At 34.8% G+C, this 13,484-nt stretch overlaps 1 protein-coding gene across 1 annotated transcript; it reads left to right on the top strand.

Moving 5' to 3' along the window:
* Window positions 1–3,088: 3,088 nt before the first annotated feature.
* On the top strand, window positions 3,089–5,104 carry LOC130802621 (uncharacterized). The gene is made up of 7 exons (XM_057666628.1): window positions 3,089–3,923; window positions 4,000–4,058; window positions 4,155–4,229; window positions 4,304–4,350; window positions 4,517–4,615; window positions 4,717–4,932; window positions 5,023–5,104. Exons 1-7 carry the CDS (start codon window positions 3,089–3,091, stop codon window positions 5,102–5,104), a joined length of 1,413 nt encoding a protein of 470 aa, XP_057522611.1.
* Window positions 5,105–13,484: the final 8,380 nt, after the last annotated feature.

Genomic DNA, 13,484 nt, shown 5'->3' with positions numbered 1-13,484 from the left:
GTCTTGTTTGCTATACTCAGTTTTCTAATTCTGTGAGGTTAAGGGTCTCTTATGGTGGTTAGGGATGGCAATGGGTACTGGACCCGACCCGGATATGTGGATCCGTATCCATTTTCACGGATCTGGGTCCTAAAACTATAGACCCGTCGGATCCGGGTCGGATCGGGATCCTTTTAAATTTCACGGGTCCGGATCCAGATTTGAGAAAAATACTCAGACCCGGACCCGCGGATTTGGAGGACCCGTTTTATTTTTTTTTAATTTTTTTATATCAGCCTAACCCTTGCTGCCTAACCCTGATTTGAATTTGAATACCCTCTCGGCCTCTCCCACTCCCAGTTGCCCAGTCTCCCTCCCAATTCCCAAACTCCCATCTCCCAGACTCTCACTCTCGGTCTCTCGCTCTCGTCTCGCAGTTTGAGACTCTGAGTCTCTGAGACTCCCTCCCTCGCTCCCAGACTCCCTCCCTCTGCCTCGAGTCCTCAATAGTCGACTCCTCCCAGTAACCCAGTAGCCCAGCGCCATTCATCCATCACCTTCAAAACTCGACAATCGACAGGCGGCTAGAGGTAATGAACCCTAATTTTTGTTTTCCTACACTACTTTTGATTTATGTTGAGTAGTAGATATATGTCTAATGTTGAGTTTAGTGGTTGATTTATGTTGATTTATTTGAGTTTAGTGGTTGATTTATGTTGATTTTAGTGGTAATTTTTGATTTATGTTGAGTAATTTTTTATTTATTTGAGTTTAGTGGTTGATTTATGTTGATTTATTTGAGTTTAGTGGTTGATTTATGTTGATTTATTTGAGTTTAGTGGTTGATTTATGTTGAGTTTAGTGTTAATTTTTGATTTATGTTGAGTTCAATGGTAATTGATGACTAGTAAATTTATCACAGTGTATTGTTGAGTAAATGGATAATCAAAATGATGGACTTGATGGTGCTTCTAGTCAACCTATTAAGCATCATATTCATGAATCATATGGGGAATTGGAGGGTAATGTTGATGTTGAGAATGAATTTACTGAACAAAGTAGTGCTAAAAGTAAGAAATTAACTTCAGAAGCATGGATTTATTTTGACCTTGTACATGTGAATGGTGTACAAATGGCAAAATGTAAGACTTATAAGAAAACACTTTCGTACAAAGGGAGTAGTGGAACTTCACATCTTCTTAAACATGCTAAAAAAACATGTTCAAGTAGACATTTAAACCTTGCATCTAATCAATCACAATTAAAAGTGAAAAGAGAAATCGATGGATCTACTTACTTAGCAGTTAATGAAAAGCCAAAGAAAGTGGTTTTTGATCAAGAAGTATCAAGGAAAGAATTGATGAAAATGGTGGTAATGCATGAGTGTCCTTTATCAATGGTTGACCACATTGGTTTTAGAAACTTTGTGAGGAGTTTAAATGACAACTTTAATATGATTTCGAGAAACACATTGAAAATTGATGTGATAAAAACATACAACACCGAGAGGAGCTCTCTTAAAGTCTTGCTGGATATTGATATGGTATTTATTTTGCGTTATAAATTTATAATCTTATATTGTAATTTTTAAATTTTTAAAAATTGCATCCATTAATTAATTTTTTTTGGTTTGTAGGATATTGACGATGTTAGTGTTGAAGAATTTTGACAAATTGGGAACATTGGATGATTAAGATTTAAGAACATGAATGATTGACGAAGTTATTTTGAATGTGTTTGTTGGATATTTTGAAGACAATTTTAAGTTGTATAATGTTTTTTTATGGTGATTCATTGTGAAATTATATATATTATTAACATTAGTCTATAAATATCGCTTTATTGCAATCTAAACATATTTAAAAAAAAAATTAAAACTGGACCCGTTTTGGACCAGGATCCGGTACTGGATCCGTAGTATACGCGAATCTGGATCTGGGTCCTTCAAAACTGGACCCACGGATCCGGGTCCGGATCTGGATCCTTTTCTTAAAACCGGATCCGGATCCGGGTCCACCTAGACCCGGTCCAGATCCGACCCGTTGCCATCCCTAATGGTGGTGAATTTGTTAATGAACATAATGAAGTTAACTATATTAATGGCTATGTGTATGATGGTATTGAAATTGGAATTGCTAATTTTCGTGTGAAAAAATGCTATGCAGAGGTGAGAAAGATATTAAATTTGAGGTCCCCCTTTGAGATTTGGTTCAAGGAAAAAGGCATGAAAATAGATAAAGGTAGAAAAAAAATTGAAGACAATGATGATGTGTTTGAGGCTTTTAAAAGCACTGATGAAGATGGCTTTGTAGACTTATATGTAGTGGGAGGGAATCCTGGGAAGGGGACCACATCACATATAACAAATGTGGTGGAGCCTTGAGTAGGTAAAAGTAGAAAGTCATTGACCTCACTTTCAATAGATTCTTCTAGGATACCACAAAATATAGATCCAGATGTTGAGGTACTTAACATACTTAACATTAAACCTATTGCTGTGGACTATTCACAATCACCACTTCACAAACCTGGTTCTCAAAGACCAAAACCAAGCTCCAAAAAACCACCAAAAACACCTGTTCAAAGATAGAAACTTCATGTGAAGAGGAAGTCATTCAAAACAGCCACAAATGCTCCCGCACAACCACCTAGGAAAAGACCCACGCTTCCTCCTCCAACTCCACCTCCACCTCCCCCTCTACCTCTAAAGAAGGTCACCCTAGGAAAAAAACATTCAGCTAGGAGAGGACTTTCTTCAAGGAAGAAGGTACTACCTTCTCAACCCCAACCACAACCTGCACCTTCTCATACATCACAGATTGAAGCTGTTCCACCACCTTCATCTCAAACACGACCTCCATCCTCACCACCTCCACCTCCACCGCAAGCTAAAGCGGAACCTGCACAACTAGATCCACCTGTTCAAGAAACACAACTAGATCCACCTGTTCAAGAAACATGATTAGATCCACCTGTTCAAGAAACATAACTAGATCTACCTGTTAGTAAGAGGACAACCTAAAAAACAAGGGAAAAAGTAAGGTTAAACCTAAGAGGGCTAAGCGTAGTGCTAAGAGAGCATTGTTCATTAATGAGGGTGAATTAGCCTATGAAGAGCAACCCCAATCAGATGGAGCTTGATGATGATGATTTTGAGGGTGATGTTGGTGATGACTTGTTTACTGAGGATGTAGGAAAGACTGTACTTGAGGAGTTAAACAGGACAATTGGTGGAAGAGATGCTACAACTGAAGAGGGAAATATAATAAAGGCTGCTGAAGCTAATGATGAATATGATGAGGAAGATCTACAGTCAGAGAAGTTAGAAGAAGGATCAGATGAGTATCCTGTGTTCAATCCTAATATTGATTTTGCAAGAAAAATTACTTTGAAAGCTGGTTTAATTTTTTCTAATGTGAGAATTTTAAGACTTGCTATACAACAACGTGCCATTGAAAACAAATATGATTTCTACTCCTTGCACAACTACACAAAGAGGTTTGATGCTTTTTGTGTAGATCGGTGTGACAAGTGTGCATGGAATAGGGTGAGAGGGAAAAGAGTTAAGTCTACTTGTGACAAGTTGAATTGCACTTTTCATTTATATTCTAGTAAGTTAAGGGGAGAGGAAAGTATGCATATCAAGACTTCTAGGCTAGAGCATCAGTGTTGGAATAAGCATCAAACAAAGAAGCTTACTTCCAAGTTTTCAGCTGAGAGATATTTTGAGGTTTGGAGGGGGTATCCTGAGGTGGACTTGGTTAAGGGCTTACAACACAAAATCAAGGAAGACTTTGGAATAGTTGTGGGGTATCAAAAATGTTGTTATACTAGGGCAAGAGCAAAAGTTATGTTGTACGGAGATGGTGTTGATCAATACAAAAGAGTTTATGACTATGCAAATGCAGTGAGGAAGCATAATCCTGGGAGTTCAGCACTTGAAGGTTTTACCAGGGATAGAAAGGCCAATATTTCAGAGCATGTTTATATGTCTTAAACCTGTGTTGGATGGGTTTGTAGCTGGATGTAGGCCAATAATAGGGATGGATGGGTGTCATTTGACAGGAGCATATCATGGTGTATGTTTGACAACAATAGGTAAAGATGGCAACAACAACATTTACCAATTGGCATGGACAGTTGTGGAGATGGAGGATTTTCAAACCTGGTCATAGTTCTTGACCAATCTTAAGGAATGCCTGGGCACAGATGATGGAAAGGGCTACACATTCATGTCTGATAGGCAGAAGGTATTTCAAGTTAACATTTTGGTTTGTATTTTGTACATTAATTTGAAGGTAACATTATGGTTTGTATTTTTTAGGGACTTATAAGAGCCCTTGATAAGATTGTACCTGAGGCACATACAAGGTACTATTGGAGACATCTTTGGGAAAATTTCAAACAGAAATGGTCAGGTGAAGCATAAAAGTTTGTGTTATGGGCTACTGCCAAAGCAACCACTGAGGTAGAATGTCTATTACATTTATTTTGTATTTAGCTACTTACCTTTGGTATTTATTTGTTAATGTCTTAGCTTGCAGACAAAGTTTAAAGAGAAGATGAATGAACTAAAAGAACTTAATGTAGAGGCTTATGAGTACATGGCTTCAATACCATCAAATGCATGGAGTAGGCATGCATTTGACACTGTTTGTAAGTCAAACATGTTATTGAACAATATGTGTTGAAACCATGTAGAGACAAAGTTGTGTTGACACATATGGAATGGATTAGGAGATGTATCATGCAAAGACACCATAAGAAAAGGGAAGGGTTAAATTCAATAGAGGGTGGTATTTTGCCTTATGTTAAGAAACAATTTGAATGGTTTGCTGAGACATACAAAAGTTGTATTGTTAGAGTAGCTAGTAGCACATTGTTTGAGGTTGATTTTAAGGAACAAACTTGTTTAGTTGATTTGGATGAGAGGCCTTGTAGCTGTTTTAGATGGCATCTAACAAGTAATCCATGCCATCATGCATATGCAACAATAATGAACAGTAGGTGAAATTATGAGGAGTTCACACATGAGTACTATAGCAGAGCCAGTTATGCTAAGGCGTATGCTCCAATAATCAAACCTATGCCTGGTGCTTCTGATTGGGGAAAGACCCTTCACTAGGGATGGCAATGGGTCGGACTCGGCTCGGACTATCCATCCTCCGACTTTGCTCCGGATAAATCTCGGACTATTTTTTTCAGTTCACCTCCACTCGGAGTTGGATTATGCATACTCCAACATTGCTCCGACTCGGACTCTCGGACCTCCGGCGGAGTTCGGATTATTATCAAGATTTATTCTTATCGATACTACATTAATGATTTTACAGCACGAAAAAATTGATATAGATTAGTCTTTAATTACAACCTAACAAAGAAAATATGTCTTTCAAAAACAACTTAATAAGAAAAATTAGTCTTACAATTACAATAAACAAAATAGTCCTTAGTTCCCTAAAATTACATTAACAAACATAAAAATTACATAAATGATGAAGTCTTCAATTCTTCATGCTCAACATTACAACATCACTAAATCCATCCTTAGTTCTCTAACATAAGTTTATAAAAGTAATATCAGCATAAATGATGTAGTAAGCAAAAACTTAATTTTAAATAAATCAAAACTAAACATACCCATTATCATTGTTCTTCTATAGCTTCTACATCCTCGTCTTCAAAAATTGGTACATATTGAAGTGGTTTTGCTTTAGCGTCTACAAATTAGAAATAACAAGATTAATAAATGATATAATTATATGATTTCTCAATTGTACGTACTAATGAAAAAAAATTAAATACCTTTGAATTCCATACGCCTCCAACTTTGAAGGCACATCAAAGCTTCGACAGTCTCAGGAAAGAAGCCTACTACGATGAGGTCCAATAACTCTACCACTAGTGCTGAAAGCACTCTCAGAAGCAACAGTTGAAATATGCACTGCAAGTATGTCTCTAGCAATCTTAGAAAGTGTAGGAAACTTACTTGATTTCGGATTCCACCGTGCCAGCAAGTTGAATTTGTTTTCATCCACCACGAGTCTTTCCTCCTCTAAATATATATCTAATTCACATTTGCGTGGCTTTTTATTTGGTTGGCTATAAACATGCTTTTCCCATAAGCCCTCAACATCACTTGAATCATCAATTATCCTCTTATTATTATTGTTTGAATTTGATGAGGGTGAAAAACGAGAAAATTTTCATTAGCCACCGTTTCATATTCATTAACCAAATCCTTCAAAATCCTTCCAATCCTTTCACATTCTAATAAAGCAGTATCTTCACAAAGAAGTTCAAAATAAAACGACACACATTCAAATTTTCTTCTTGGATCCAATATTGAAGCCACAGACAACATGCCGTTAACCACTTCCCAATACTTATCAAACTTTAAAATCATTGCTTTAGCCATGGACTCAATTACTGTATTTCCACAACACAACCATCTTCTTAAATTGAGCCTTATTTCACATAGATTTTGAAAGTAAAGATGCAGTAGGATACTTTTTACCAGAAAAAGCCTCAGTTGTCCTACTAAACAACGTCAATTTATCACAAATGTCACTTGCCATTTTCCACTCTTCTTTACTCGGTAACCTAAACTTTTCTTTTCCACTTTTTCCAACCATGGATTCCAACCTAGTAAATGCATCTTTATATAAAAGAGCAACTTGCAACATATCAGAACATGAATTCCATCTAGTCTTACAATCTAGTTGTAGTTTTTTAGTAATAGTAATTCTACAATAGTTACAAACATCTTCAAACTTCTCATTTCTATTTGGCGATGAAGTGCAAAAGGCAACTACACTTCGGACTTTTTCAATTGCACCAATAATTATTTCTAAACCATCTTGAACAACCAAATTCAAAATATGTGCACAACATATCATATGCAAAAAAGAGCCATATAACATAAGCTTAGAAGGTTGAAGTTTCTCAAGCAAAAGATCTACTACAGCATCATTTGTTGTGCAATTACCAAGAGTAATGGTGGAAATCTTTTCATCCAAATTAAAATTTTTCAAGCATTCAACCAAGGTCTTGCTTATTGTGTACTTGTTGTGTGGGCATGGTAAATAAAGAAAACTAAATAACATCATATAAAATCAAATAAGTTTGCAGACCTAATAATATAACATATTATTTGATTAAAGTAAAGGAAAGATACCTGATAAGTTGATTCTGCAAAATTCAATCATCGTCAATATAGTGTGTAGTCACAGCCATGTACCCTTTTCTTTGATTAGTGCAAGTCCACAAGTCACTTGTGAAAGCAATCTTAGATTTGTTCCTCGCTAAAACTTTTTCTAACCGATGCTTTTCTTCATTGTATTCCGTAAATATATCAGCTTTTACTGTGTTTCTTGAGATCACTTTAAATTCAGGATTCAAACTATTAGAGTATGTCTTAAATCCAATATGACCAACCATAGCAAGAGGATACTCATGATTCACAATCATGCTAACTAACGCATTTCTAGAATATTGTTGATTAAACTTGTATTTGCTACCAATTCCTAATGTATTAGGAAAATCCTTCATAGTTGGTTTCTAAAGTTGTTGTTTCACATCTACATAGTTTTTCACTTTCAAACATCTTTTCAAATGATCCTTTAGATGTGTGGTTCCATTTTTACCACCACCAGTAAACAACTTCTTACAACCACTACATTTTGCTTTTATTTCTTTACCAACTTGTACCTGAGTAAAATGTTTCCATATAGCAGAAGTAAGTTTCCTACCATTAGCATCAATATTACAACCCTCTCCACATTCAACATCTTCATTATTTCCGAAATTAGTTATTGGAGTAACAGGAGTTTTCGGACTAGGTATTTCATTCTCAAAGTCCATCCCTGTTTAAATAAAAAAAATTATATACTAATTCAAAAAACAATTATTGGAGTAATTGAGTCCATGGCTAAAGCAATAGTTAATGGAACCATACTTACTCTCAATTCTAACGAGCATATGGTAATGAACTACCATCTATGAATTTTTGTTTTACAGAATTTCAGGACAAATAATAGGCAAGACATACTTACTCTCAATTATATTATCCAACATCAAAATGTGCTCATTTCAAAGAAAACAAATACAAATTACCCAGAAAAAATATGAACAAAAGTGAAATTACCTGATAAGATTGGAGTTCAGAAGCGTTCGTCAATGGTAGGCACGACGAAGGGACGAAGGCACGAAGCGTTCGTCAATGGCAGATACGATAAAGCTTTCGTCAAAGGTAGATACGATTGGAATTTGGAAGGGAAGAAGCTACATGGCTACTGGGCTGTGCCTTGCTCCTGCGGGCTGCGGGAAAATTAGATCAGAAATGTGAAGTATTAGGTCTATTTTTTAGTTATTTACTCTTATGAGAAAAATAATGAAGGGCTAAGATTGAAACCATTTTGAAATCAATGGTTAAAATCCAAAATTCATGTGGCATTGATAGTTGTATGTAATTGGTTATTGAAAGTTTTTAAAGATTGATGAGGTGGACATTATCAAAACCATTCATTCATCCACATTACACATCATCAATGGCTTAAATTTAATTAATGATAAATACTATTTTAATGAATATTTTCTTAAAAAAACTAATTAGCAATAAAATTGAATAAGAATTATTTAGAATTATGAGGTTATTAAATAACTTATATATAAACATAATTAAATAAAATTTTAATTCGTTATTAGTGGTTTGATTTCGTTTAATTCATAATAATTGACAACTTACAAGTTACAATTAAATCTTTAATATACTATCGATTAAGTATCTATGTAAGACTATATGTCTATGATAGTCTAATAGATTGTTTTGGTTAGTTTTGTTCATTCTTTTTGATCAAACTTACAATATTCAATCTCACTTACAATTTAACGACATAGCTTCAAGTCTATATTAGACAAGTTCCAATTAAATCTTTATTAAACGATTGATTAAGTATCTAATTGATTAATATTAATTAATATATAGACTAATACTATATTTCTAATAGTTTATTTTAGTAAGTTTTAGGTTTCATTATACTTAAAAAACTTCAAAATTATGTAAGACTATAAGTCTATAATAATCTAATCGATTGTTTTGATAGTTTCATTCACTCAACTTGATTAAACTTACAATATTCAATCTCACTTAGAATATAATTAGTCAATCAGATAGTCAGATGTCAAGTTTGCAATTTTTGTTAGAATAAACTTATTTTCATATAAAGTTCAAATTTTTCAAAATATAAAAATGCCTTAAATTAAAAGTTGAGTCGGATGTCGAGTCGAATCTGGTCGAGTCTGAGTCGGTCGAATTATCGGATTTTTTTGAGGTCCAGCTCTGGTCCAACTCTAAATCAGACTCGGATTATATAATTGGATTCGGAGTCTGATATTTTCCACCTCGGAGTCGAATCGGATTAAAATCTTCGGATCGAGTCGAATCAGGGGCGGATTCGGACTGAAATGCCATCCCTACCCCTCACAACCAACTAGACCCTCCACCATACAAAAGGTTGCCTGGAAGACCTTCAAAGAAAAAGAGAAGATTGGAGCCTGGTGAGAAAAGTAAGGGTAAGAAGCAGAAAGAGCATTCAAGTGCTGATCAGGTAGGCAAGGAGATTGGTAAGCAAATCAAGTGCTCATTTTGCAAGTAACCAGGACACAACAAAAGAAAGTGCAAGAGCACTGAACCTGCAACTCCTGAGCCAAAGAAGAAGGGAGGAAGGCTACCATTGACTGATGACTGGTCTATGAGGTTAAGGGCAAGAAGAGAGAAACAACAAGAAGCAGCAGCAACCCAAGTATCCCAAGCATCAACAATAACACAAGCATCCCAAGTATCAAACATTTTAGATAGTAATGAGTACCCTGATAGCCCAACACCAGTTTGTGTTTAGCTTGAAGGTTATAATGTATTTTGTGCAAACACTGTTAACATTTAATTTTGTTTAAGTATTATGTATTTTAAGCTTTGACTAACTGTCATTTTGTGAGGAAACATTTGGAATGGGCAGTTAACATTGAGGCACAATTGTAACACCCCGTAAGTTATCGGGTTTAAAAAGAAAATATAATAAAATAAAATAAATAAGTATTATTAAATTATATTATTTTACATAGATAATTGTAAGAAATAAAGTAAGTTAAATTTTAACGGTAACGAGTTTTATCGCGTACGATGTTATCGTGTGGCGTTTCTTTTCTGTTTTAACAATATTATAATAATTACTTAATTAATTAATTGATTAAAAAAATTAAAAATTAAGGGAAATTGAAGTTAGATGAAATTTAAATGGTATGGATCAAGTTATTTAATCATCCAAGAGTTTGTAAATCCTTTAGCAAAATTGATTTGCTTGAAGGATTGTGTAATATATATATATATATATGTTTTGATTTAAAAGGGTGATTTGGTGTTATGATTCTCTACAAAATTTTTATTTGTTAAGAAAATTAAGAATTAAATTTAATTATCATAAATTATGAAATTTTAAGTTCTTGAAGGATTTTGTGGATGGGTAAGTTTCTTTTTATTTGATGACTTATATGCTTTGTTGATGGGGTTTTGTGTATTAATATATGTGCGAAAATATTAAGTGGTTGTGTGATAGACAAAAATTGGCCTTGTTAGAGTTATTTTGGTCATGAGATTTAAAGGCTTAATAATTAGAATAATGTATATATATAAAATAATAATAATAATAATAATAATAATAATAATAATAATAAAATAAAAAAACGGGTTGCAGCAGTACTAACTCGGTAATGGTGCTGATCCGGAAACATAGTCGTGTTCCGTTGTTGTTTTATGTACCGATGCGTTAAAAACTCGTTAAACGCTTAAAATAATTAAAAATAGTAATTGGATGTTAGAAATTATGAAATTTTGTACCCAAGGTAACTGACGCGTTTCAGACATAGTGGCGAAGTCGAATTTTCCATTTGAATTTTCTAAACTGTCCAAATTGTCCATTTAAGTTTCTGGTTAGAATTTAAAGTTTGGAACTATTGGGTATTGGATGAAAACAGTTAAAATTATCAAGTCTTAGTAATATCTTAGTAGTATGGAGTGGATTAAATGTGTAAACACGTTCTGATACGTGATCGTTTTGTGTGTGTTATTAGGACGTCGATTCATAAGGGGGCAAAATTTCTATCGTGAATAAACATCGTTTGGTTGCAGCGCTTAAAGGTACACGCTTAGACCATATTGTTTATGTGGTTGTGAAAGTAGTGTTGTTCCATTTCTAATCGAGCCATTGTAAATCACATAAGGATTAGACACTTCAAATAATTTGAAAGAAATTAATTGGAAATTGAGAATTTATGTGTTTGTCGCCCAAAGGGGTTGACGTTTGGTTGTATTATGTTACCCAAAGGGGTTAACGTATTGGATTGGATTATTACAATTATTGTTCGCATGTCAGTTTTGGATCATTACGGTCATCATGGGGTATGCATACTTTAGCCTTTGACGATCCGAACAGGACGGGCAACGTCTTAGGTCGGTGGTTGCCTTGGGATTATCTCTCCTAAGTGTATTCCTCCAAAAGATTTGGATTTATACTTGAACGACCCGAACAGGACGGGCAACGTTACAAGTTGGGGTTAACTAATAATGAATGTATTAGAGCCTATGCATGCTAGGATAAACACATTGCTTTTTTTCAACTTGTTTGACATTTGTATGAAGTCTCTGATGTGTATTGGATTGTTCCTTTGGAACCTACTGCGTGTTGTCATACGACGACTGGTAGGTTGATTGCAGGTGGGGACTGGAGTGAGGTCTCGACTTAGAACCCGTAATCATCAAGACTATGCGTTGTCTTTTGTATTTAGATTATGAGTAGAAAGAAACTCCGAACTTATGTAACAAGAGATAGAGTTGTTTTCTTTTCGCTTTCGTCAAATTCCTTTAGTTGATCTAGAGGCCACTATGCTCTCGAGTTGTACCTAAGAACTTCCGCTGACGTATTTTCTTTCACGCTGGTACTGTTTTCTATTTTAGTTATATTTCTTTATCGACGGAACGTTGACGATCCTAGAAAAGACTTTTCTCTAGAGTCCAAAGAGTGAACCGAAATTTGTATTTTCATATGGATTTCCGGGTCACTTAAACCGGGCCGTTACAACAATTGATGATTATAAAGCTTATGTTCCATTTATATATATTATGATTCAAAAGAACAAGTTTACAGTTGATGGTCACATCAACCCAGAATACATAATTGCCTACATTAATCCTAAAACTTACTACAGCACGATGTTCTACATTCAAGCAAAAAAAATACATCATGAAAAACCTACATTCTTTAGCAAATCTTACACACAACAACTAGCTATCCATGACACAATGAATACACTGAGGAATGTGTTAACAAACAATCCGCATCTCCAAACACGCTGAGGATAAAGCAGCTTCTTCATCACCCGATCTGAAGTTGTCTTCCTAATCTTCTTGTTGGCCAACTCAAGTTTCCGTTTCAATGCATCAACTTTCCTTTGCAGCTTTGCTCTCTCATCCATAAGATGCAATATGACCTCTTTTTGCCAATCAGTCATTTGCTTGTTCACCCAGCGGAAAAAGTTATAGTTTCTTGTGTTGTTATGGCCATCATAGTTAGGACAGGCCACAAATATCCTACCTGGGTTTTGAACCGTCCATCCCCTTTGCAAAGATATATCATAACCATAGTAGCATTCCATTCGAGTTTCATAGTACATTAATGATGTCGACAATTGTTAAGAAAACAAACCCTAATTTCAGAAAAAGAGAATAACAGAAGAGGAATGGGTAGGTGAATAAACCCTAATGTGAGATTAAATCTAAAATGAACAGTCACAGAGGAGTTTGGGAGCACTTACCTGTAATCATGGAGCGTTTAATGCACCTGAATGAAGAAGATGAAGTGAAGAAAATAGGGGAGTGAAATGGTGGTTTAAAAAGAGGGAGTGAAATTAATGGGTAGTTAGGAGTTAGGTTATGAGTCTTAACTAGGGTTCACTCAAAGGTAAAAAGGTAGGTCAAAGGTAAGTCAAAGGGTTCAGTCGGTCATTTGGTCAGATTGAGGTAAATTGGCTGTATTGCTGTCATGTTTTCCAAGTTGAAGGTTGTTGGTAAAAAAAAAAGTTTGCAGCTATTTATTTGAAATTGAGTAAACTTTAAGGCAGTAGTTGGTAATTGATCCTATTAAAAGATAAAAAGGGGTAATAGTTTCAATTGACATACTCAAATGAGCTATGTAATTCATTACCCAAGTCAATCAATTTATATTTTAGCTATGGTTAAGGGGTAGGATTTATATGTCATGTGCATATACATTTTTGTGTATGTCAATCATATTAAACCGAATTTAATATGTGGAAACATTTTGTAACAACCCGACTTACCGTTGATTGAGTAAACAGGGTCAACACGGGATTTATTTCCCAAGAAACTTAAATAACACATCCAAAACTTGAGCAAAGGAGTCACCATTTCTTTAACGTAACTAACTCAGATA

Source organism: Amaranthus tricolor, chromosome 16, assembly GCF_026212465.1.
Source record: "Amaranthus tricolor cultivar Red isolate AtriRed21 chromosome 16, ASM2621246v1, whole genome shotgun sequence".
Classification (NCBI taxonomy): Eukaryota; Viridiplantae; Streptophyta; class Magnoliopsida; order Caryophyllales; family Amaranthaceae; genus Amaranthus; species Amaranthus tricolor.
This window is presented reverse-complemented; position numbering and strand designations above follow the sequence as displayed.